The sequence below is a fragment of the Mizuhopecten yessoensis genome, unplaced genomic scaffold, assembly GCF_002113885.1.
Source record: "Mizuhopecten yessoensis strain PY_sf001 unplaced genomic scaffold, ASM211388v2 scaffold3229, whole genome shotgun sequence".
In the NCBI taxonomy this organism is placed as follows: Eukaryota; Metazoa; Mollusca; class Bivalvia; order Pectinida; family Pectinidae; genus Mizuhopecten; species Mizuhopecten yessoensis.
The window spans coordinates 286146-313091 of NW_018404940.1; the positions used below are offsets into that span (position 1 = coordinate 286146).

Here is a 26946-nt window from a genome sequence, read left to right on the forward strand (position 1 = left end):
AGTACGTGTAGACAGGTATTATAGTACGTGTAGACAGGTATTATAGTACGTGTAGACAGGTATTACAGTACATGTAGACAGGTATTATAGTACGTGTAGACTGGTATTATAGTACGTACATGTAGACAGGTATTATAGTACGTGTAGACAGGTATTATAGTACGTGTAAGAAGGTGGTACATTTAGACAGTTATTATAGTACGTGTTAAATGTATTATAAGGTATTAAATACATTTTACTTGATTTATCTGATTTTATCTAAATTAAAGATGATGAATTCTAAATGACGATGCACAATGAGACAAACCTGTAAATCGTCTGATTTCAACCCATGCCTCGTTTACCGGCGTTATGCTCATTTTGATTTTTAAATGAAGCGTAAAAGTATTTAAATAATCTCTTCATTCATTCTTCGTTCACCTGTTTTGTGCACTTTTCGCTATAGAAGAGCTGATGTATCCGCGGGCAATCTACCAGAGCGGGAAATCTGCAGATTTTATTTTTTAAAACGATATTTTGAGGTGTGCAGGCAATATAACGGAGCGAGCAACATATCGGAAATTACGGTAGTAGTCAGCTAAAGTATTGGCTTTAGGGATACATGACGTTTCTAGTCTCCAAAGACCTGGGCCCGTATTCATCAAACCGTTATCGTGCTCAAGCATGGAGTCTGTGCTCAAACCAACTTTCTGGTTACTCGCTTAGATCATGTCAAACAATCAAAAAAGTCAAATGTAAACATTGAAAACAGTATTTGGCTTTAAGTCTTTTTAATATTTTTCAAAATCATTGACAAAATAAGATTTGTTTATTAAATTATAACCAGAACAAGAAATTAGGCTCGAGCACAAAATCCATACTTGAGCACGAGAACGGTTTCATGAATACGGGCCCTAGTGTATTTCCCAAGCCGAGAGAGATAGGCCTAGTCGATAGGAACCAGAAACTTGCTACACAGTATATTCCGTAGTCACCTACTTAAACTGTTTCATCATGCTGAAACATAACACACAGACATTTATATTAACTATATTCAAATCGCAATTTAGAAAGTTTTTAAATATCGTCTGCATTAATTTTGTTGTTTTAAGATACATCTGTAGTTGACAAATTGGTGGGTTCAAGTCATTACGAGCTTCGTTCACCTTTAACTTGGTTGATTAGACCGTAGACGCAGATGGGAGTAGTTTGTCTTGAAAAGACAACACGTGAATATTTTCCGAATACTGTTACAAACCAAAACCTGTCGACATTTCCCTGCTGTCATTTCAATGTTGTTTTTATATACTTGTCCACACCTCTAAAAATAGACCTGAACGAGGGGAACTGAAATTAATATCACGAAATTCCGACCTTGAACTGTACCAATATGCCACTGTTAACTTTAGAAACATCTTCAATGAGTGGTTACACTCGGATAGTAGCTCCGCCCACCAATCACCAAACTCGGATAGTAGCTCCGCCCTCTTATCGCCAAACTCGGATAGTAGCTCCGCCCTCCAATCACCAAACTCGGATAGTAGCTCCGCCCACCAATCACCAAACTTGGATAGTAGCTCCGCCCTCCAATCACCAAACTCGGATAGTAGCTCCGCCCTCCAATCACCTAATTGGCTCAGTCCATGTAGCATGATGATTTTAAGTGGGTGTGGTTATTTGCGTTTGGTCTATGTGTAATGTTTTGATTGGTTCTTCATTTAGGGAAGTGTTAATGACGTTATAGCCAGGTAAAGCATCTTTTTATCCGGGACATATCACCTTTCTTTTGTAATACTTTTATGTGGGCAAACAATGATGTTGTGTACTCGCATTAAACAATTGCAGTAGTGTTAAGTGTACAGTATATACTATGTACTCTTACTATCGACCAACTGCTCATTGCTTACGAGGAATATAATAAAGCTGATAACCCAAACATGCTGACGGGTTGTCAAACTTGACAACATTGCGGGAAACCTTGTAATGATTTTTTTTATCATGACGTCACCAAAAAACAAATAACCACAGGGCAAGACCGTTCCATTATTTATCTGTGTCTACCCTTAAGCTTTTGGATAATCGGGGACACGGTCAATATTCTGATTGTCTTAGAAAAAAAATGAGCCGATTCTGCACTGGTTTTGCAAGGAGCCAAAGTCGAATTCCTAAGACTGCGCAAGCGCCGAGTTGTCGAAGTATGTCTGTACCATGTTGAAAACGACACACATAACTTACCTCCGTAAACAGCTTTCCAGACCATGTTCGGTGTCAGTTTTATTTGTAACATTACAGCACAAGCTGTGAAATACTGTTTGGTCTCTTCTTTATGATAATGACGACAGGTGTACTGTTTAAGCCTGCTGTTCTCTTGGTGATGTCTATGTTTGTGTGAATCTCCTTCAAAGGGAGGCCCCTTACAACTGAAGTGATATCATGTGATAATGGTTGTCTCTTTAGTTAGCACTGAAAACATTACTAATCCGTAATTATCTGACTACTTAATTGACCTCATGTGTTTTGCCGTTATTTCTCCATATTTTTAAAAGCAACATTTTTTTTTTTTAAAGGACCAGAGTATCCTAACTCTGTCCGAATAACCCCCATTCCCCCGACCGTCAGCCCCACCAACTCAACCACCTTCAAAAAGAAATGGCTGTACCTAATGATTGTATTGGTTAACAATTCTTCTCCCGGAGTTAATCATATTGATGCTTTTCATATGACTTTACTCTGACCTCCAAATACATATAATATCAATACCAGATAACCTGTATTTCCGGCCCTTGTGGGATGTACGGAATCGGAAACATACCCTCTGGCATATATAACGGGGACATACAGGCACCTTGATGTTCCAACAAACTTATAGCTTAGCTAAGTCATTTACATGTATTGTACATTTATGTGTACTGTGTTTATTGTCTGCTTTCCCGTTTGACATTTGTTGTAGACGTATTTCCCCCGATATGATAAATAACACGAGTATCTGTTAATCTATTTCTACCTGAGTTATATATACACATGATATCAGTATTGTTTCGCCCGCGGTGTTGTTATGTCGGCAACCGGAAACACGAGGTACAAACTAAATACCGACCATTGGTGAAATGCCGTATATGTTTTTGTGTTTTGGTCGGAACGTATTCCCGATATTCAGAATAAATGTGATTTTTGCACGTGTAAAATACATCAGGCAGAATATATTAAATGTTGTGAAATGTATTAAATACACACGAATATGTCGTGACGTAACGATCAAGCCGGCGGCATGATAAGGGAAGGAATTCATGGCTGAAAACACCACTAGAATCAAAAACAAATATATTTAAAAAAAAACACATGGACGTGCTAAGCCAAAAGCAGCGGTTTATGAAGAGAGCATTGACCAGTTTTTGTGAACTGAAGAAATGGTAAATATATATTGCGCAATGAGTGAAAATGAATTTGTAATAGCATGCTGCCAAAATGCAATAAGTTGTCGGCAACGTTTACGCATAACCGGAAGTCGTTAACACAACCCTTAACAAACGCGTTCAGTGCTAAATGTCACGAGGTGTGGTCCACATCGATGACAAGCGCATAGAGAAGGTCTACTTTGTATTTATCCGTAGCTTCCAGAAAATGTGAATCCCTAAAATGACAGCTATCACGCATCTATGGGAACGGAAACCTATGTGTGATGTCAGAGATCGTTCCGTGTTAAATAAGTCAAATAAACCCGGAATTGCAAACAAGATTGCAGTAATGAACGTTTTCGAAGACCAAAAACATGAAACATGAGTTAACAATACCTTAAGGTTGGGATGGCCGATGCCATTACATCTGTTACATATTCTCGTCGTTAGACTCGCTCACAAGTGTCGTTATGCTAAGTCGACCAGCACCATCTGTGATCAGGATAATCACCTTAGGTTATTATGGTTCTATTGCCAAGGTCGTCGGGAGCATGTGTATTTTACCCACAAAACGATACAATAGGCTTTCCATGCTATATAAGGGTATTTATCAACCAAATAAGCCCTATATACTATAAAGGATATACTGCGCTTCAATCCGATATGTATTGGAACTTTTTTCTTTCAATGGTAGCAATACTATCCCAAGTCCTATTTGATGTTGTATAAACAGACGTAATAAGGGTTAGTACTGTACAAAGCAAGCTCCATTCCGTCGTACTGAGTAAAGAAGTATTCTGTGACCGGATTGCCGGAGTATTTACCTATCACTGACCACATGTCTACTGCCAAATCTGATTACTTGTTTATAAGTATAAGTATATATATTTTTTATCTCAGTAATCACATTCGCAAACAACCAATATTTATAATAGCTCGAAACATCAGTACCCTTAGCCAATAAGAAATATTATAAGTATTTATATAAATAAATAATGTCGGTTGGCACTATGTATACGACTTATAAGGCATGTTAAGGTATGTTACCATATATTTTACTGTTTTAACATATGACTTGAAATTGTTTTACATCTTGTATTTTGTATACAAATATGTCACATTGCCACAGAGTCAAAGAGACAATAGCAGAGTTTACTCATCCACTCTATCGTCCTCTCTGTTCTCGCCCTGCCCGTCTCCCGTCCTGCCTTCCCTATCTCCCTCTCCTGTTCTCCACACTCCTCTCCTGCATTGTCGCCACTGCCATGCGTTTCCGGTCTTCCTCTCGCCCTGCTCCTTTCCTGCCTATCACCTTCCGCTCCCGACCTGCCCGTTTCACCTCATCCTTCCCCGTCTTCCTCTCCTGTCCTCCACCCTCTCCTCTCCTCTCCTCTCTCTGTTCTCGCCCTATACGTCTCACCTCCTGCCTTCCCAATCCTCCTCGTTTGTTCTCCACGCTCCACCTGCCTTGTCGCCCATTTCCTGCCTTTCCTGGCTTCATGTTCCTCTGCTCCCAACGTCATGTCATTATTTTCCATTTTAGGAAGATCAGATACATGTTTCATCGGACATTTGAAACAGAGTTTTGCATATATTGGTATTAACAAGTATGTTGTTTATATATATATATATATATATATATATATAAGATTATTTTACACCGCGCTTTGCATAGTTTAACTTACATGCATATTTACCATTAATGTTTTCGGATTCATCAAAGAGTGTACCATTACGTGTTCATATTTATATTCATTTCCCACTGTCATATCATGTCAGTCATGCTCAAAGGGAAACTTTTGGAGTTTTATAAATTTTCCATCATCTGTTTTTTTTATTTTATTCAAATACAAAACTGAGTATCAGAACACAGATAGTGACTAAGGTCAAACACCGACAAGGCAGTGCTGACGATTGCAACAACACGAAATACGGTCAGCTTGGGCGGTGTAGTGGAAAACATCTGCAAGTCCCAAATATGGAACCCAAACAGTTTATTATTACTGGCCATTGTGCTTGCTGGCAGTCAGATTCAGAAAACAATGTGTTACTTTTTATCAGAATTCAAACTTGATTTTAGAGGAGGTTGATATTGTTAATGTAAGCTTACTGAAATACAGCAACTATTTGTAATCCTGGCCAAACCGGTGTGGATCCTGGCCATGTTGGTGTGTTGCTAGGATGCACAGGGTGTCCCTATTGTTCTATATTTAAACCTCGTCAAAAGAACAAATGAGCGATTAATTTACCGATAAGGTATTGAAATAAACTCACATCAAAGTAAACGTAGTTAGTCAGACACCAAACGTATATTATATTTAGACCTCATTCTTATTTCTGTCTTGTGGTGTTCAAATCGCAATTCAGAACCTCTAAAGAGATACATCTTTTCTATTTGCTAGAATATTTTCATTCGTCAAAAGTTTTTAACAAATGTTTATATTGCTTTGTAGACTTTGAATCATCATCATGACGTCAACAGACGGTCGAGAAAATTATAAATTGGAACAAGAACATTTGACTAATAATCATCGTGATCATGGTTGTTGTCCTGATGCCATCTCCTCGGACACATCCGGGTCCTCCACGGAAAGCGACAATCCCAAAAAGGAGCTACACCAGAGGGAAGTTTGGACCCGAAAAATCGACTTTCTCTTGGCTTGTGTTGGATTTTCCGTTGGTCTTGGGAATGTGTGGAGATTTCCTTTTCTTTGTTATAAAAACGGCGGAGGTAAGTTAAATATGTTAACGAAGTAACCATTTAAGTATTAACGTGACTTCTTGGCATTGCTTTCTTAACATGTATAAGACCGATTTGTCTAGTTTGCATCCATTACAGTTTACACAAACCAATGTGGAATACTAACCCATAAATCGAGTTAACAAAAACCGACAGACAGCTTGATTACTAGTATACATGTAGTCCAATGACTACATTTTACTGTACAGACGTATCAGGAAAAATTCAAGATTTATTGATTTCTCGATCCGAGAATCAAATTTAGGTTGAGTATGTCCTGTCGACAGCTAACACACTGCTTTGGAAGTTTGCGATAAAACTTATTATCGTAAGGTATTAAACATTATCCTTTGTCAAGTAAATATGACCACTTTACACACACAAAAAAAGTTTATACATCTACATGCCAAGGTGCGGCTTACACAACATGTCGCTACTGTATTATTGGTTCTGGTAAGTTTGACAAAATGATTATATAGCTTCAACAAATATGGACACAATTTACCACAATGTAAACATACAAATAGCAACACGAAAGGATAGTGATCCTAGCTCATTGTCGATGAAAAAAGACAACAACCACGGGACCTGATGAGAAAACAAAAAATAAAGTTAAAGGCATCTAAAATGGTTTCAAAATAACTGGTTGACTAGTTCATGTCTTGCGACCGATCTGTACCAACAGTGCAATACAAAGCATAGTAAATAAACAATAGATTCTTTAACATTGAGTTTACCTGAAGTTTGGCAATGATAACATTTTAGTGATTTACAACTTACATCATCTAGTGTAGTGGAATTTAACCTAGTGAAAAGCATCTGCTACTAACAGTACAACACTACACACATTACAAACTCGGGATTTTCTGTCATTATAATCTCATTAGCGCATGCCTTTCATATCAAGAAAAGATATATACATATATATAACATTATTTCATCTCGATATAAAATATCGATATTAAAGGCAACATCTGGCTTAAAGATAAGTACACACTGGACTTGTAAATATTTTGTTTTAAATCAACCAATGGGTAAGACTGTTAACAAAGTAACATGTAATTGACGGATCGAATACATGTACTGTGTAATTTACGTCGGGCCCAAATTTCGTGATACAGAGACAAAACACCATTTCGTTGGTACATGAATTCGTGGAATGCGAATACCCATTCAAACAGCGAATTGCTTCATAGCAAAAATACTAAAAAAAAAAATCTACGGTAAATGTTTACGTTGAAGATGCCATTTTTAAGATCGTAGACGAAGTACAAATTGTGTCCACGTTTTATTAGACTTGACAAAGTAAATTATGGCAATAATTCTAAGTAATGTCTAATAGTTTGTTCCCCGTCACTAACAATCAAGAAACCAAACTGCTCGACTTAAAATGTATGTCAGAATTAAGCAATCAGTCTTTTCTATTTAGTACCATTCGCTTTATATTGACAGTACTGTAGAATACATATCGCCTTTGATTGATGCTACTACGTTTGTTCACAAGACTTAATAACATCATCAAGTAAGACCTTTTGGATATATTCAGATTTATTAATACTCTTGGAGAGATACGATCCACTATTTTTTCAGACAAGTTATTAAACAGTATTTTGTTTTCACTTGATCTCTCCTATTTTCCAATACCAACTGTCATCCGTAAACTAGTTTCCTCCTTGTCTTAAAAGTATATGAGAGCATATCTCTCAATGATATGTTTTCGATGTAAGTAACTTCTACTTTGAAATCATCAAAACTAACGTATACTCGAGTCATAGACACTGTCGTGGTCAGGGTAGCGCTGATTTTGTGGACACACACGTAGGCTTGTCTGGGGTATCGTCTGTCGGTTATCTATAGCGTCAAACTGCAATTACTTTACGTAACAACCATTTCTTCCATATCTCCAGTTTTTGTTTGTACCCATTAGGTTTATAATCACCTATTAGCTCACTGCGTCCTATCCCCTAAGTCAGATTGTATGCCTGAATAAGAATACGTCTAGGATATTAACCTCAGTTGAGCGAGTTAACCAGTCAACCGGATTCCTCTTTGATGCGTTTCCTGTTTTAAGCCCCATTTTAGAGCATCAAATTGTCTAGTAAAATAGCACATCCAAGAATGCTCTGGTGCCAAGAACATGTCAGAATGGAACGGATGAGCTCTTTGATCTCGCCGCAGAATGTTTGTTCGTCATTGGCGCTTATCCGTCATTTGCCTGCCAACCGACGCCGACTATTTATACAAATTAGATAAACACCCAATGTCAGAAACGTATTTGAGTTCTACAGTAGCTAAACATAGACCTTACTCCTAGTCTGCGCGTGTTTTGATAACATTTATGTGTGTTTATTATAGGATTTTTTTACGGAAAAATAATTCTATAACAGATGTGAATCCAAGCAGACGGTAAATCCCACTGATTGAGATGCTTGATTTCGTAATTCATACCTAAAAGAAATGTGGTTCCAAACATCTGGGGGTTTGTGAAGATGTTTTCCCTCTCTAATACTCTATGAAATATAAAATATACGACTGTTGAAAATTTATTCTGGAAAATCGGACATTCTTCAAGGGATTCAAAACTTTCCGAGTTGTAATCCTCTACATTACGTACTACGGCTGTTGATATTTTAAGTCAAGAATCTGTCAAATGTTTCGAAACTCACGCAACACATCCGCAAACAGTTATTGCCTCTAAAGCTATCGTTATCTATAAGTGGAGATTAAAGTGCAGGCGTGCTGTTGCGAGTGTCTAGCAAAGCTTTTACGATTAGTCTTGATTTGTGTCGTGTGTTTTGTGTTGGCCTGTAATCCGCCTCCAGGTAACAGGAATCAGGAAACAGTCTTGATTTAAGTCCAAATTATTTTAGAAATCAGTTCAAGTGTAGTGAAATTATTCAAAATAAGGGAAAATGTCGATATCGAAGTTGAAGAAATGTAGATAATGAGTTCTCCCTGTGTCAGAACAGTTACCGAGAATAGAATAAAAATAGTGATAACGACATGGCCTGAAATGACTAATTTATCATTAGCCGAGACAAATCTTACTGTTAATATAAATATCCCACCTGATAAATTAACATTATAATGCCCTTAAGTTATTTCTTTTAAATAATGTTGATGGGGTAATAGGGAAAATTGGCATTTCAGATTTACGATATTTCTTTGTACAACAATAAATATCCTTGCTTTGTCTGGAAAGTAAATAAAATGTCTGCCCTGTGTTTGTCCTTAAATGAGGCCATTTCAAGTTCGATCTTCCTTCTCCCAGGAAGTTGGCGTCCCCGTAGCTTGATTTACCAATATTATGTTGGCTCACTATATGATGTTGCCTGATGTATCTCGTGACGATACATCCATTAAAAGTAGCCGAAAAATAACTTGCCACGTGACATCGTATGGCGATATTTCCCCACACAAAGCACTGGAGTATTATCTTTAGAGCAAGGCAATGGCTTCTTATTTTGTAAATGCCACAGAAAATCGATAAGATCGTCGTCTGCTAAAATGTCGGATTTTGTCTAGAACTGATATTCCGCTATGCTGGAATTGATAAGCTAATTCGTTTTTATCACTAACACAAATACAAATTTTCATTAACTAATTAAACTAAACATTTGTCGAAATTTGAAAGCTAACTGTGTGTTGATAGAGGCATAAAGTCGATGGAATAGTACTGCTTGTGCTTTGGTATTGTATCGATGACCCTGGAGGAGTGTCGGGCTGGCCTAATGTCGGCACAGCACGACTAACCACAGCTGGCCTCTAGTTAGTCGTCAAACATGCCAACACACAGTCAACATAGAATTGAAAACGTTTGTCAGAGGAATAGGCGGTGTGCCAAAAACCTCTAAAAAGTAATCCCAACATGTGTTCCATACAGTGTGTTGCCTTGTAAATATTATATGACAAGTATGTTCAAACCAAAAAGACCTCTTGTATTATTTCTGCTCAGCACAAAGGTCACTCTGGGTAAACAACTCATTATTATACTCAAAAACGTGAATGGTTACGCATCAACACTGTTCACTGTAATGCTATCTGCAGAAAATCAAACTAGTAGGTCATGCTGTTCAGTGTTTTATTGCATTTTTATAATAACACAAGTTATTTCATGGCAATTCCTAGAAAAACAGACAAGAACTATACAAATGCAGGTATTCAGAACCAGCGAGCTAGACTATTCTTCTGTTTTTGCGACAGTTTTAAATATTTGAAACACTGATAACTGCTCAGTATATAATGACAGATGAGTATCTACTTTTTAAAAACATGTTTACAAAGTCTGATACTCCAATTAACATTGGTTATGTGTCCTGTTGCCAGCCCTGGCTCTTGTTCAGATAAACACTTTTTTCGGAAAGCTTTTTCAAATTAAAATATCAGTACTATCGATCCACATCTATGTATGTTTGAACGGTCATTACAGATAAGAAATAATATCTGAACATTTGATTCTGGCATGCTAATATCTTACTTTTATTTTCTGTTATCATCCTACTAGGCTAGGTGGTATAATGTTAAACAAAACTTTTAGTAGGCATCATACATATTATCAGGTTATAAACTTAACGCTCTCCAACTGAATACCTTACTTATGTTAGAGTATGGCATACTACTGACGTTTTTGTACGCGTGCAGACATGAATGAAAATATTTGTAGTTTCTTCCATACTATTTGACTCAACGGGGAACTATTAAATTTTCTGTTTATTACAATCTTAAGATAAAAGGAAGAGAAATATGGTTGCATCGAAAACGTGTCGAAATAAGTAGGGTACTATTTGATGTCGGGTTCTAATGACGTCATCCTTACAAGCGGGCTTTTCGCCATTTTGAATGGGTTGCTGAACACAATTATACCGTTTGCTGCTACACTCTGGTAAGATGCCCTAATAAAATGCTAAATCAATTGCATCAATTAAGAAATTTTTAGTTTGTTTGGAATGATGTACCAGCCAACCACTGTTTATGTCGCTTCATCTGTCTTTGGATATACATGTAGGTGCAGTGACAAGAAAGTACCTTTCTGATTGATCATTACTAAAGGTTCCTCGTTATTTGTTAATATTTTCACTTTTGTGAACATATCTTCACTGCAGTTAATGTAGTGGTATTGTCATACCTCTATCAACAAAACAGTTTAGTCATCGTATTTCTTTGGTAATGCAATGGTCATAATTCAATTAAAGCAAATCTACATAACTTAAAAAAGAAATATCAATTAACATTTTGATAATTTGTGATATTTCACTGTTAAAAACATTATATGAAACAACGATGCAATCATCATCGGTAATTCGACTATTAACGCTTAGTTTTTACCCAAATCATTGACACCTACCCTTCAAAAGTTTATTAATCTTCAAACAAGCAGTTTTTTGTTTCTCATATAATACATGATGAGCAGTGAGTGAACAACGAAACAATTTATTATCCTAAAGAAAGAATTACATAACCACCAGGAGGACGTAGTCATGCAGTAGGCTCCATTGAGATAACCATCCATTAAGATAGGGGAGTACATTACGGTGTGAACAACAACAGAAACGTGCGGGATGTGACCCGAGGTGTGCTGGTGTTTACTAGCATCTCACATGATACTTCATTGATCATCATTGCTAGCAGCTGTGGGGGAGCCTAATGTATTCCAGGGATATCGGATTATACTTCTAGACGCACATACTTTCGTGTAATATTCATCGGATAAATATTCATAAATGTGTGTGTGAAAAATTGTTTATAGAATACAAGATAAATACAATAAAACAAGCTGAATGTGAACTTACTGTAACGATTCTACCTTTCTTAGCCCCCTTTAAAGTCACCCCCAATTACTCACCTGAACTTAATATGTGATAGCGTGCGGAGGGAGGGAGGTAAATTACCTGTGACGTTGGATTCCCAGCCTACCAAGAACCATCGCCATGCACGTCAACCGTCCAGCAGCTGTCTCAGTATTGTTGTGTATGCTGTAGTGTGTAACATGTTCATACACTTATGGCCCGTAATACATAATGAAAATATATTAATAGAACTGAAAAATTTCAGGACAAAAATATGGTACATGCGAAGAAATCCAATCTACAAAACTAGTACACGTGTTCGTTTTATTGCATTGTCAAAACATGCCTGAAAGGTAAATAATGGAAGAATATAATTCACAGCATTTCCAAAACAACTTTTTTTTAACTAAGATAACATACCAAAACAGTTACTGGACGATGGCCTGCTAAGTAGTGTGTTCAACATAGCGACCGTGTACATGTACAAAGATATCAGTATTCAGACGTAGACTGTATTTATGAGATGTCCACAGTAGCATCTGGAAGTCTTCCAATTGGACATTAGTGGAGAACTACTGCTGAGATCTAGCCTGGTCAAAATGTATGGTGTTCTGTGGGCCTGAACATACCAACGTTTATAATTGTAATACGCCAAGCATATAAATTGACGTCTTTTAAGTCAATTTTAAGGAAAACTAAATCTAACGAGAAACTACATCCAGGGATCTAGGCTTGTGGAGCACATGTCCTTCCGTTAGGGTTGGGTATTGATAGATTATCTGGCGTAGTCGTTTTGAATCACGCCTCAAGAAATAGGATTTAAACTTAAACAGAACAAATTTGCCGTCTATATATACGTGTACAAACCTGGTTATTCACAACTTTGCCAACGACAACGCATTCAATCGTCTTAGTTTTTAAATACTGACCTAACCTCTATCTATAGGTACAGTAGTAATCGGATCCTGATTGGGAGGCCGATTAAATAATAATTAATTCGGACTACCGAGCGCTTTGTGATTATCATCACCCCTTACAGCAGACGTCAACAGAGACTTAAGTGTGTGTTACACAGTAAAATATTGATAATAAAAACCAACATAGAATTAAAGCAACAATCGATGAATGAGAAATAATTGCACCATAGAGTGAATAAGCATAATACACCGACAACTAGTTTGCCAACGTGGTTAACCATGAGTTTATTTTTGAGTTCAGAGGTTAATAGTAAGGAGATAAAACAAACGAAACATATACATTGCAAATTCAAATTCAAAATTTTGTATTTGCACATTTGTAACAACAAAGTAGTTAAAGGAAAAACAGTGAAACACAGTGAAATACATACATAGACATGTACATGTAGAAAAGTCGCAAAGTGATTGCTTATATAAACATGAACTAACTAAACATAGCTTCAAATAGAAAACTCGATTTAAGCATTGTTAGCTTCAAAGTCCATACCCTATACTGTCAGCAAGCCTACTCTCCTCAGTTCTAGAGACTGTTTAATGAATAAGCAAGAGTCCAGTATAACATATAATCAGACCACAAGGACAAGCTCTGAGCTAAGGGGATACATACAGCACAGGACGAATTTAAGTTTTGAATATAAATTATTGGGAAAATAATCTGTTGGAAACACACATTTCAATCAAAAGATATATTGAATTATGGACTTTGTGTTGATAAAATCGTGAAAGTGCGTGCTGTTGCTACCATTCTTTTTCAAATGCTTGAATTCGCGTCGTAGTCATCAAAAATTAAATGATATATGATATACAAAGGTTTACCAGTGCTTTATATCAGCCTGGTATATGTAATGCATATCCGAAATGAGATGCTTAATTGAAATTCTAACGGTATGGAGCTATTATGTCGGCTTTGTTAGACGTTGACATGCAACGGGATCCTTGGGAACAGCTTAAAGTTTAGTTATCACATAACGACACGCACACACGAATATTACATCTTATATACGTACAAATTATAGGAGTTTATATTTATAACTGCATGCACATGTATATGCGGCATATTAAAAAGGTTAAATATGACTCTACATGAAGACAGGAAATATTTGTGAAATATTCAAAGCCAGGTCACAAATTAATTTAAAATGAGTCATTTTTAGCTCACCTGTTCGTGCCAGGTGAGCTTATGTCGTGGTGCGGCGTCCGTCGTCCGGCGTCAATATTTTACTTTAAACGACTTCTTCTTAATAACCGAAAGGCCTAGGGTGATGATATTTGGCCAGAAGCAAACTGGGATGAAGGGCTACCAAGTTTGTTCAAATAAATGACCTTCATCTATTTTCAAGGTCACAGGGGTCAAATATGTTAAAAACTTTAAACAACTTCTTCTCAATAACCAAACTGCCCAGGGAGATGATATTTGGTCAGTAGCATGCTAGGGTGAAGGGCTACCAAGTTTGTTCAAATGAATGACCTTCAATTATATTCAAGGTCACAGGGTTCAATTGTCTTAAAAAAAACTTTAAATAACTTCTTCTTAATAACCAAAATGTCTAGGGTGATGATATTTGGCCAGAAGCATGCTGAGATGAAGGGCTACAAAGTTTGTTCAAATGAATGACCTTTACCCATATTCAAGGTCACAGGGGTCAAATATGTTAAAAACTTTAACAACTTCTTCTGAATAACCAAAATGCCCTGGGTGATGATATTTTGTCAGTAGCATACTAGGATCAAGGGCTACCAAGTTTGTTTAAATGTATGACCTTGAATCATATTCAAGGTCACAAGGAGCAAATATGTTTAAAATATTTCAACAACTTGTTCTGAATAACCAAAAGGCTCAGGATGTTGATATTTAGTTAGTAGCATATGCCGGGATCAAGGACTACTATATGTTTGTTAAAGTGAATGACTTTGACTTATATTCAAGGTCACAGGGGTCACATTTGTTTAAAATCTTTAAACAACCTCTTATGAATAACCATGGGTCCCAGGATGTTTATACTTTGCAAGTTTCATCCTGAGATGAAAGGCTATACAATGTGTTCAACATAATGACTTTGTTTGACTTTCAATCACATGGGTGAAATGTTTTAAAAAAAATAACTGGGTCTTTTGAACGAATTTTAATCATAACTACTGATATTTTGCCTGTAGCTTTATTTTTGATCACTTTTAAGGTTACAAGAGTTTTATACCAGGTGAGCGATGCAGGCCCATTGGGCCTCTTGTTATAAGCTTACCAGACTTTGAACAGTGGGCCCCTATCCCAAGCTGTTGTATAGGAGCCACACAACCACACACAACCACACACATCTCGGTGCAGTGAAGTAGTACGCCGAGTCCTAGTGCATTCAGGCATGTCTACTAGGTAGGAGGATAGCTGGCGTATCACTACTCTAGAATATCGTTATAAATATTAAAACTAAAAATTACTGTTATAATTATCAGGACCTCATAGATGTATTATGTTATGAGTAGATAACAATAATAATGGTCGTAAATTAAATTATACAACCTATTTAAATAAACAATTATGTGATACTGTTAAACAGAAGTTTCCTGTTTGAACAATTCGATAAGATTCGATAAGAGGTTAAAGGTTAGCTTTGTCGAGGTTTATTGCGTTATTTTGTAGATTTTTAGCATTATCGACATATAGTATATTTAAATATGACGGCTGTTCTAAATTCTAAAACAGTTTATCCAGAAATGAGGACAGCCAACCTACTCCGGAACATTAAGTAGACTTTGCAGATTGCAAACATCCGAAAGAATCGGAATATTAAGGTATACATCTGGCCTTGCTGAAGTTTTGATAACCCCCAACAACATATTAAAAAGAAATACTTTAAGCTGTGAAAAGGCGTAGGTAGTGCCGATTTTTAAACTAATATGTGATCACTAACAGGGTACAGGCGCAGCTAGCTCCTTTGTAAATAACAAGGTACGCACGCTGTCACTTCTGCATTGAACTGTCAGAAGCCTGAGTTGTAGGGCACCGGCAACGCCCTTGTGTCGACACAGAGATCATTCTTTGTTTGAAGACATTGAAATTATAAAGCACGTTTCAGAACAGCACACATTCCGTAGTATTATTGACAGAGTAAAATACACATGTGTGTGCGGTGGTCTGAGGCGAATGTCGTTTCATTAAATGAGTTGGGCAAATATCCATGTCTTGAGCGCCATGCCAAAAATAAGTGCAGCTTGTCATGTGTATCTGACATTTTCACAAATGTGTTTACAGTCGGGATATGGGCACCATGTTCAAACATACTGTCAACAAACGATGTTTATATAAAACATAAAAACACCATAGTAATGTCTCTGTCGAGTAATTGTGGATCACCTACTCTGCCTCCTGAATTAATTTCAATTTCCCTTATTGCAAAATCCCATTTTGAGTTTAAGCATATAGTTGACGGGTATTAACGAATTTGTTAGGATAAAATGTCAGGTTATAATGTCTTTATTGATTGTTTAGTTTAGTTTGGTTTCGTTTTGTTTAATGTCCTATTAACAGCTATGGTCATCTCCATGTGTGTTGTTTAAGTGTGCATGTGTGTATGTGTGCTGGAGACAGGGTCAGAGATTCAAGGATGGCGTTATTGCAGATAATGTATGTCTGATTTTTTGTATCCCCATAAGCTACGTCATATATAGATAAACTAAGCTATCTCAACTGTTTGTAGAGGGGCATTGTATTAATACCAAGTGAGGTGTTACGGGAAAACAAGGGGATCTGTAACGATTGTGGAGGGACATTGCTATTAAATTAGGGGAGGTTGGCAATATTGATTGACATTCAGATACCTGCATTTAAAAAAATAATTCTTAACATTGAAACTAATCCTTCAAAGTTCCACAGAGCAGAAAACAAATCGTTGTGATGACCCCAAACAGTTGAATTACCTTTAACGGGCCTTAACATTGGCAAGTAGACAATAGTTTCTTTGTTGACGAACCGCATGGTTATCGCGACACCTAAACCAATCTATCGGACATTTAAAGCGACATTTAGACGATTTCATACTGAATTTTTATGGTGTTTCCATATCCTTGTGACAGTGGGGGACTGGACAGAGATAATCATATTTAACTTAAGGGCACGGTCATTTGTCATCTAAGCAAACGTCATTGACCCTTCGTTATTCTAAAGGTTAATGACTCTGCGCTGTAAATCATTGACCCACCTTCTTACTGTAAATAATTGACCTCCTCTTTACTGTAAATTATTGACCCTCTTCGTTAATGTAAAGTTTTAACCCTCCGAGGCCTTTACTGGTAATCATCGACCCTCCTCTAAACTGTAATTCATTGATTCCCTTCTTTACTGTTAATTATTGACTCCTCTTTACTGTAAATTTTTGACCCTCTTCTTTAATGTAATGCACATCCTTAAACCTTCTCTTTTCTGGAAAACATTGATTCACTTAGTAGTTGCTTTGAGAATAACTACCTTCAAAGTATTATATATATATAATTTTGTTTAGGGGGGTTCAACTTGGAGAAAGGAACATCATATCTGTTGTTTCGTTTTTTCTTCCGTAAAAATTCTAGAAAGATATTGGAACACGCGAAGGGCTCTCCTGGTAATAATTCATATCTTGAAAGCTTTTGCAGTAAGATAGTTATCACTAATGGAGTTACCTATTGTGTTATAGGTGCGTTCCTGATACCGTATTTCATAGCCGTATTGCTGGGTGGTATACCTACATTTTTCCTGGAAGTAAGCTTGGGTCAGTTCATGGCTGAAGGAGGGATAGGATGTTGGAAGATTGCTCCATTGTTCCAAGGTGAGTTCAATCTCTTACGTTAACGATGAAATATTGTTATAACAAAACTTGCGTGTAAATTTGTACGCGTTAGGACTAATATCTTTTTTTTTTCAGCTCACTTAGCGAATTGAGTTTGTGTAATGCTGGATGAATCAAGAGGTAACATTTTATTATTATTTTAGATTTGTATCTCGTTGATTCTCTATTTGTATATTTTACAGTTATCAATTAAGTGTTCCGGTATATCAGAATGAACGGAATACTTGATTTGTCATCAAAGTGGTATAGAAATATTATAAAAACATCGTTAGTAATACACTTGCTAAAATTCATTGCCGTTCGAGGTTTGTTTCAGCATCTGTCATTCTGTTTTTCCTTATAGGTATTGGATACGCATGCGCCATTATCGTCTTTTTGCTTAACTGCGAGTACAACATCATCCTAACATGGGCGCTGTACTATCTCTTCTCCTCATTCACTGCGGTCCTTCCGTGGTCCCATGGCAATAACGAATGGAATTCCCCTGCGTGCAGAGAAATGTATTCGGAGAAACAGACTAACTGGACGACGTTAAACATGACGGACGTCACCACCACTGTTGCTGCATTTGTGACCAAACTGGGTGACAAAGCAACCGAGGCGGCGGCCAAACCACCAGCGTGCGACCCTGTTACAGAATTTTGGGAGTAAGTAGGGTTTTCATCCTTACGTGACGGAGAAGCTCTTCTGCCGACGTTCATTTTACATCATGTATGGGTTTTTTTGAAGATTTTTGTTACAGGTCATCCCTCTCCGGACAACGCCCTCCCAAACCCTTCAACGACTTGCCCGCGACTAAGTACGGTAACTTAGAGCCTTCCATAATATAGAACGAACACACCCATCTACAAACCTGCCCGCCCCAACACACCTTTCCTTGTGTAAAACAGCCGAATGCATCCCCACCTTCAGCATTAGGAAAATTTCCGAAGAAGATCGTAATGCGTTGACAACGCAAAGATTTATCGTAGATATTTTGCAAAGATATATTAACTCAAAAGTTAACAATGTCTGGCCCTATTCCCTATTACAAGGTTTTTTCTAGACATTTTGTGGGGAAAAGAACTGAAGTAATAGAAAAATGAAAATGAGATATAGTGTGATGAGTTTCAGAAGAATAAGGTTGTAGACAGACTTTGATTCAATGCGTGTTAGTTCTCTTTCAATCTTAAGCATGCATTTGTGTGTTACGTCATAGCTTGTAGGTTAATGCTGCTCAACACTCGTTAAGATAATACCGGATGCCCACACTGATCTATAATGGAAACATATTTGAGTTCTGCTATGTTGCAACAAAGATATTCAGTTGTTTCGTCACGTTTAAAGATTGTTCCTTTGTTAGAGAAATAGAGTTATAACAATGATGCTTACCGTATTTACTTTAATTTATCAAACATCTGATGCAAAACTCAAATCTGTTTTCATTTTGGATGTATGTTTGGTTACTCCAATGTTCATGTTAAGCTAAGGAATTTAAAATTTGGTAATAATGGTGTATTTACAATGCATTCAGCTGACAGGCTCAACTATAGACAAAAGTTTTTGACCTTGATTGAAATGGTACATTTTGTGTATTTAGTACTGCATGCCGCCAACTGTTCACACGACCCGTAAAAAGGCTTATCTATACTTCTTTTAGTAGGAATGTTTCATATTTTGGTGAGAATCCCGTTAATAGCCTGAAAGAGGAATGTTTACTGTTTTTGGAAGAGGAATGTTTTGTCAGCTAGATGTTATTCTAATGAACATCAGTATTAATGTGTGAGCATATGAATTGTGTACGTAATTCACCATTTGAAGGACAATGAATAACGTCGGCTGTTGTTGATGTAACATTGTGTATGACATATCGTATGCTCACATACTAATAAATCATTCTGTGCCACATGGTTAGATGTGAGCTATCAAAGTCAAATATGTTGATTTTGAAAATAATATAAATAAGAAAATATGATAAACACATTGTTCTGTCTTTCTACATATTTCATTTTCAGTTGAATTGCCTGGTTGGGTGCTAGCTGCTGATGGGCGTTTCACCTGTTAATAAACGTTATGTTGGTTTGTTTATTAGATTTGCACTAACAAGGTCGTTTGGCCAACACGAAGCTGTCGTCGGAGCAATGCGATGGGGAGTTTTTTTATTTCTGCATTTTGGCTATCACTACTACGTATTCGCTTTCTCAGACTTAACCAAGTATGAAAACATTATATTTTTTATTATCTATCAGAAAATATTTTTCATTTATTACGGCATATTTCGCAGATATTTCAAACGAATGAATATGTTTTTGACTTTTAGAAATCATTTCGTTCTTGTGTAATACTACTAGGTGAAGTCGAGAAACCCTTACTGTTATGCAAAGCAGCATATGGCTCGTAAACGGATGATTAATCGTTGCCGCTTCACACGAAATAAGCTGTATCATTATGACATGACAATGCACTGTGTGAACATTAAAAAGGCAGGCAATATGTAAAATTGATACGATATTATTGCGTGTTATTGACGTTTTGCCGGATATTACCTTGGTCTAGACGAATCATGTGTTGCTTTGTATAGTTTTACATCATGTTTAAGCTATTCATCTGGAAAGTACGTATTCGAATTATACATAAGTATATATACCTATATCACACATATACATCCATTGTAACCATGTACTTAGTAAGTGTCTCTCCTGCCCTGGCGCCGATCCTGATATAGCCTTATATGTTGATATATGCACATTGCAATTGAAATTCTTCTATCGTATTAATGTACAGAGAACAGCATATATGTGTTACAATTAATAATTGGAGATGTGGATTTCAACAAAATTTGATTTTGACCGCACAAGGCAAACTTTGAACAGAAAAACACATTTATTATGTATACGTAATAGACAAACCGTTGTAAAGCACGGGTAACAACTTAGAAAAATGTTGTATTGTTTATAAAAGAATGACCATCAGCACTCTCCACCGACTCAATGAATAATTGATGTCCCCACATGGCTTGTGTTGTACATAAAGCTGTGAGCATCTGCTTCTCCATATATAGTTCACCTCCACGGTGACGCGGTAGCCATAGCTACCTTGACGTGGAAAATTACCACATTCGGGAATTTTCCATCGTAGAGATCACACTGTGCGGTCTTAACAACTTTTGTTTTATGGACACTTTAACAATACTTATCAATAAAACAGTCCCTTTTTTCGTCGTATTTTCCTTAAGGATAAAACGAAAAACAAAGGGATGAAACGTTACATATAGGTTTGCTTAATTCAGTTTATAATAAAATCATATTTGGCAAACGATTTTGTTGAGCAAAAAAGATCTAGACAAAAATGGCGTTTGGAATTGTTCAAATTTTATGATAAAATTCGCGAATAGCGTATACGAAACTTCCGTAATGTGCATGGCGTTTTAGTACACGTATTAAGATAAAAGTTAAGGTAAATTAGATTTTCATAATACCTCCAACAAAAACTTAATTCCATTGGAATGCTTCAACAACTTCCTGCATCCTTTTTAATTAATGTTTTAGCAAATAAATTTCCTTGTAATGAATAAGAGTTTATTTATTTGCATTTTTTTATATATATATAAAGCAATATCTAAAAGGGTTATTTGCTTTCTAGACTAGTTCGTGTCCCCGATATGAAAGGAGATGATTTTGAAAGCCACATCCTTGTTATTTGACTGTTTGCTTAATAATATTTTGATTCCAAATGTTCCGAAATGCCCTCAGAGTTATATTTTCTAATAAATAGTAAAATGACACTTTCTATCTAATCATTTTCATTTCAAAATAGAGATAGCTGCGAATGGTTTCTGTTGTGCTGGTGAGGATGTGGTTAGCACACTTGTCTCCTCCAAACTTCTCCTGTATGCTTGTAGTCAAGACCAGTTATCGATTGCTGGTCTGTGAGACTGTCTAGTTTTATGCATGCTAGAATTCTTTGGAATTCGTCCTTTGGGAAATTAATTATTTGAAATGGTAAATGGAAAGACTTGACTTTCCAGACCCATATCCTTTGTTTCTCCGTCGCACCTGCTTCATATCGGCGCCAGTAGGGATTGAAACTTACTGCGAGCAGCATTAACCACAGGTTTTCGAAAATATAATGGAAAATATATAATACGAAATATACATTTATTAAATTTTGTACTTTATATTTATACACCTTCAAATTACGATATTACCAACTATAGCTTTAAAAACTATTCTGCCACGTCATTTCCGGTTTGCACAGTCTAAGTCTCTGGCAAAACTGGTTGACAACAAGTGGTAAGTGTCAATGATTGGGCGACCTAACACCTCTTGGCACTCGTTGTTCAGTTTGATTCATGATATGCAATAGCCAGGATCACACCGCATGAGTTTCTCTTTGCGACGTGAAATGGCTCCAAATACTCTATCGCCTAAACTTTCTACAGGCGGAAAGTCCTGCAGCTCTCCGACGGGGTGGACCACCCTGGCAACATCAAGTGGGACCTCGCCCTGTGCCTCTTACTAGCATGGATCATCATCTATTTCTGCATATGGAAAGGCATTAAATCATCCGGAAAGGTGATATTTCGGGCTGAGGCAAACAACCCTGATATAGAGGGCAAGATACCCAGCCTCGTATTTTCAATTTTAGAATTTAAAAAAAAAAAAGAAAGAAAAGAAAAATATTATTTAGCACTCGATCAATCCAAGGAGGGTTACTCATCCAACAGGTCCTATCAACGCTTAATGGATATCTTCTAAATAAAGCCCCGAGGATCCCGTCCTAACCACTTTCTTTGCACAGCTCAGCGTGGGATCTTGACTGCATATTGTAGTTGCCTTTTCATTATAAATTCATCTAAATGATAATAGTAAAAACTGATACATAGGTATCATTTCATTCTATATTCAGATAAAAGTTCAAAGTAATTACAAATGTTATTGATATTACGTTATAACTGCACTCGATTTTAGTCTGCATTTGGTCTGCCCAGTTCACGTTCAGCGTTATGCCTATCATTTCCCCTGTCTATGTGGTCCTTGCCTGTTGTCTTATCCATTGCTTCCCTTTCCGTGCAGGTGATGTACTTCACGGCCACCAGCCCCTATGTGCTCATGTTCGTGTTGCTTATCCGTGGCGTCACATTGGACGGGGCCATCGACGGTATCCGTTACTACCTGATCCCTGACTGGCAGAGACTCCTGGACCCACAGGTACATACATGCTTTGCCGCTTGGTTTGTTATGAATGTTGAGTCTACATACAGAGTTGTTCATCTCATGCAGAGTTTATAGAAAAAGTGCATGTCGAGTATGATTTAGAGAGTGATTCGTTGCATTTCGAGCAGAGCAGTAAGGTTTATGAAGGAACAAATGTACGTGCATGTCCAGTGAGATTAGGTTTTACTTGTGTTTCGTGTAAAGTTTGAAGAATACTTTAAAAAAAACATTCTCCCGTGAATTTAAATACATTCTTGATATAATTTTAGTTACACTTATATTGATAAAAGTGAAATTTGGAGAAATCATACTTACCAAAATGTACATCAAATGCTTTTTGTTTTGAAAGTCACGAAAACGAAAAAAGTTTATGATGGCTGTCTTTGATGGCTGTCTTTTTCTTATTTCAAAAAATAGCCATATCGTATTTTCTGGAAAAAAAAGTGTACAGTTTCCTCATTTGAAGTATTTCACTTGAAGGATAAAGATTTATCGAAGTGTGAAAAAAAATCTAAATGCTTCTGTAAGATTTTTCTGGTCAATGCTTTCGCCAATATATCAAATAATGTTGAAATATATCGTTAGTTAGTAATGAAAAGAAATGTCTTCCTTATACAGTTTATCGTAATATTATAATTGATTTATTCTAATTTTCCGTGTTCTAATTTCTAATTTACTGTGCATCATGTTCGATGAAACCTTGCCAATGTTGTTTATTTCCTTCAAGTTATTATGTAAATAGAAAAGAGCAGTAGATATTGAATTGAGGTGTAATTGCTGCACTGGATCCATTATTAATGTAGGAGATGTTTGTTGTGTCGAACGTCAATTATTTGTTCAATTGATTATAAATTCGTGCTAGCGAGTTGTGGAAGTAGCGTGATAGTAGTCCGCATTGTACTGTTCGTGTAGTGAGACGGTCTGAATAATATGTGAAGGGGGAAGCAATAGACTTGGTCATAAGGTATCAATCACATTATGATTCATGTCTTGTCTGAATGAGCGATACACCTTTATGATGACAATGTCGTCTCTAGTGGAACACTGTCATGTCACTTCAGTTGTGCATACATTCAGTAGCGTGCATACGATGGTGTCAAAATGTGCGTTAGGCTGATCAGCAAATGTCGGGAGGGAGGGATGCTATGTATCGATTTGGCACAAACTCGACGAGGCAATGCAAGATTTTTCGAGATTAGGTGAAACAAATTTGATGCGGCACACAGATTTGTGTTGCCATCTATACAAATCAGTAGAGTGGAAACCAATCGATGACAATAAAGCCGCAACGGTTACAAAGGATTTGGGCTGTCGGTCTGGACAGAATCCCCACCAGTTCTGGCGTGGTTGTTATCATAGCTAAACATGGCGGATGCAGCTTCTCTGAATCCCAACCAATGCTTGTCTTGTGGTTAGGAAGAAAAATAAGGCGGACTGTGTACATGTACATCATAATATCATTGAAGTAAATTACCGACTATTTTTTTATTTTGATATCAGTTTTAACTGAGGTGGTTCGTTTGGAGTCTGACATCGGTTTTAACTGAGGTGGTTCGTTTGGAGTCTTACATGATTCGATTTTATAACCATAAACAACTGAGTTGCTGGATCAATTGAAACCATTTTATAACCATATATAAACAACTGCGTGGCTGGGTCAATTGAAACCAGTTTATAGCCATAAACAACTGATTGGCTGGATCAATTGAAACCTGTTTATAGCCAAAAACAACTGAGTGGCTTTATCAATTGAAACCCGTTAATAACCATAAACAACTGATTGGCTGGATCAATTGAAACCTGTTTATAGCCAAAAACAACTGAGTATCTGGATCAATTGAAACCAGTTTATAGCCATAAACAACTGGGTAGCTGGATCAATTGAAACCTGTTTATAGCCATAAATAACTGGGTAGCTGGATCAATTGAAACCAGTTTATAGCCATAAACAACTGGGTAGCTGGATCAATTGAAACCAGTTTATAACAATAAACAACTGGGTAGCTGGATCAATTGAAGCCAGTTTATAGCCATAAACATCTGAGTAGCTGGATCAATTGAAACCAGTTTGTAACCATAAACAACTGGGTAGCTGGATCAATTAAAACCAGTTTATAGCCATAAACAACTGGGAAGCTGGATCAATCGAAACCAGTTTATAGCCATACACAACTTGGTAGCTGGGTCAATCGAAACAAGTTTATAACCATAAATAACTGAGTAGCTGGATCAATTCAAACCAGTTTATAGCCATAAACAACTGGGCAGCTGGGTCAATCAAAACCAGTTTATAACCATAAATAACTGAGTAGCTAGATCAATCGAAACCAGTTTAAAGCCATAAACAACTGAGTAGCTGGATCAATCGAAGCCAGTTTATAGCCATAAATAGCTGAGTAGCTGGATCAATTGAAACCAGTTTATAACAATAAACAACTGGGTAGCTGGATCAATTGAAGCCAGTTTATAACCATAAACAACTGGGTAGATGGATCAATTGAAACCAGTTTATAACCATAAACAGCTGAATAGCTAGATAAATTGAAACCTGTTTATAGCCATAAACAACTGAGTAGCTGCATCAATCGAAACCAGTTTATAGCCATAAACAACTGGGCAGCTGGGTCAATCAAAACCAGTTTATAACCATAAATAACTGAGTAGCTAGATCAATCGAAACCAGTTTATAGCCATAAACAACTGGGAAGCTGGATCAATCGAAACCAGTTTATAGCCATACACAACTTGGTAGCTGGGTCAATCGAAACCAGTTTATAACCATAAGTAACTGAGTAGCTAGATCAATCGAAACCAGTTTATAGCCATAAACGACTGAGTAGCTGGATCAATTGAAACCAGTTTGTAACCATAAACAACTGGGTAGCTGGATCAACTGAAACCAGTTTATAACCATAAACAACTGGGTAGCTGGATCAACTGAAACCAGTTTATAACCATAAACAACTGAGTAGCTGGATCAATCGAAGCCAGTTTATAGCCATAAACATCTGAGTAGCTGGATCAATTGAAACCAGTTTATAACCATACACAACTGGGTAGCTGGATCAATTGAAACCTGTTTAAAGCCATAAACAACTGAGTAGCTGGGTCAATCGAAACCAGTTTAAAGCCATACACAACTTGGTAGCTGGGTCAATCGAAACCAGTTTATAACCATAAGTAACTGAGTAGCTAGATCAATCGAAACCAGTTTATAGCCATAAACGACTGAGTAGCTGGATCAATTGAAACCAGTTTGTAGCCATAAACAACTGGGTAGCTGGGTCAATTGAAACCAGTTTATAACCATAAACAACTGGGTAGCTGGATCAACTGAAACCAGTTTATAACCATAAACAACTGAGTAGCTGGGTCAATTGAAACCAGTTTATAACCATAAACAGCTGAGTAGCTGGATCAATTGAAACCTGTTTAAAGCCATAAACAACTGAGTAGCTGGATCAATCGAAGCCAGTTTATAGCCATAAATAACTGAGTAGCTGGATCAATCGAAACCAGTTTATAGCCATACACAACTTGGTAGCTGGGTCAATCGAAACAAGTTTATAACCATAAATAACTGAGTAGCTAGATCAATTGAAACCAGTTTATAGCCATAACCAACTGAGTAGCTGGCTCAATTGAAACCTGTTTATAGCCATAACCAACTGGGTAGCTGGGTCAATTGAAACCAGTTTATAACCATAAACAGCTGAATAGCTAGATAAATTGAAACCTGTTTATAGCCATAAACAACTGAGTAGCTGCATCAATCGAAACCAGTTTATAGCCATAAACGACTGAGTAGCTGGATCAATTGAAACCAGTTTGTAGCCATAAACAACTGGGTAGCTGGGTCAATGAAAACCAGTTTATAACCATAAACAACTGAGTAGCTGGATCAATCGAAGCCAGTTTATAGCCATAAATAACTGAGTAGCTTGATCAATTGAAACCAGTTTATAGCCATAACCAACTGGGTAGCTGGGTCAATTGAAACCAGTTTATAACCATAAACGACTGGGTAGCTGGATCAATTGAAACCAGTTTATAACCA

General features: G+C 36.9%; 1 protein-coding gene across 2 annotated transcripts in view; it reads left to right on the forward strand.

The window, feature by feature from the left end:
• The window catches only part of LOC110447117 (sodium- and chloride-dependent taurine transporter-like), a 46895-nt gene that overhangs the window by 8166 nt on the left and 11783 nt on the right, over positions 1 to 26946 (forward strand). Inside the window, exons 2-6 of one of the 2 annotated variants that reach the window (XM_021492576.1) lie at positions 5828 to 6105; positions 17542 to 17673; positions 18038 to 18341; positions 22115 to 22247; positions 22749 to 22883. In XM_021492576.1, the coding sequence (XP_021348251.1) occupies positions 5844 to 6105; positions 17542 to 17673; positions 18038 to 18341; positions 22115 to 22247; positions 22749 to 22883 (966 nt within the window). In that variant the 5' untranslated portion in view covers positions 5828 to 5843. Of the gene's footprint in view, positions 1 to 5827; positions 6106 to 17541; positions 17674 to 17769; positions 17815 to 18037; positions 18342 to 22114; positions 22248 to 22748; positions 22884 to 26946 lie in introns of those variants that run through there. The other variant, XM_021492577.1, reaches the window with a different exon arrangement.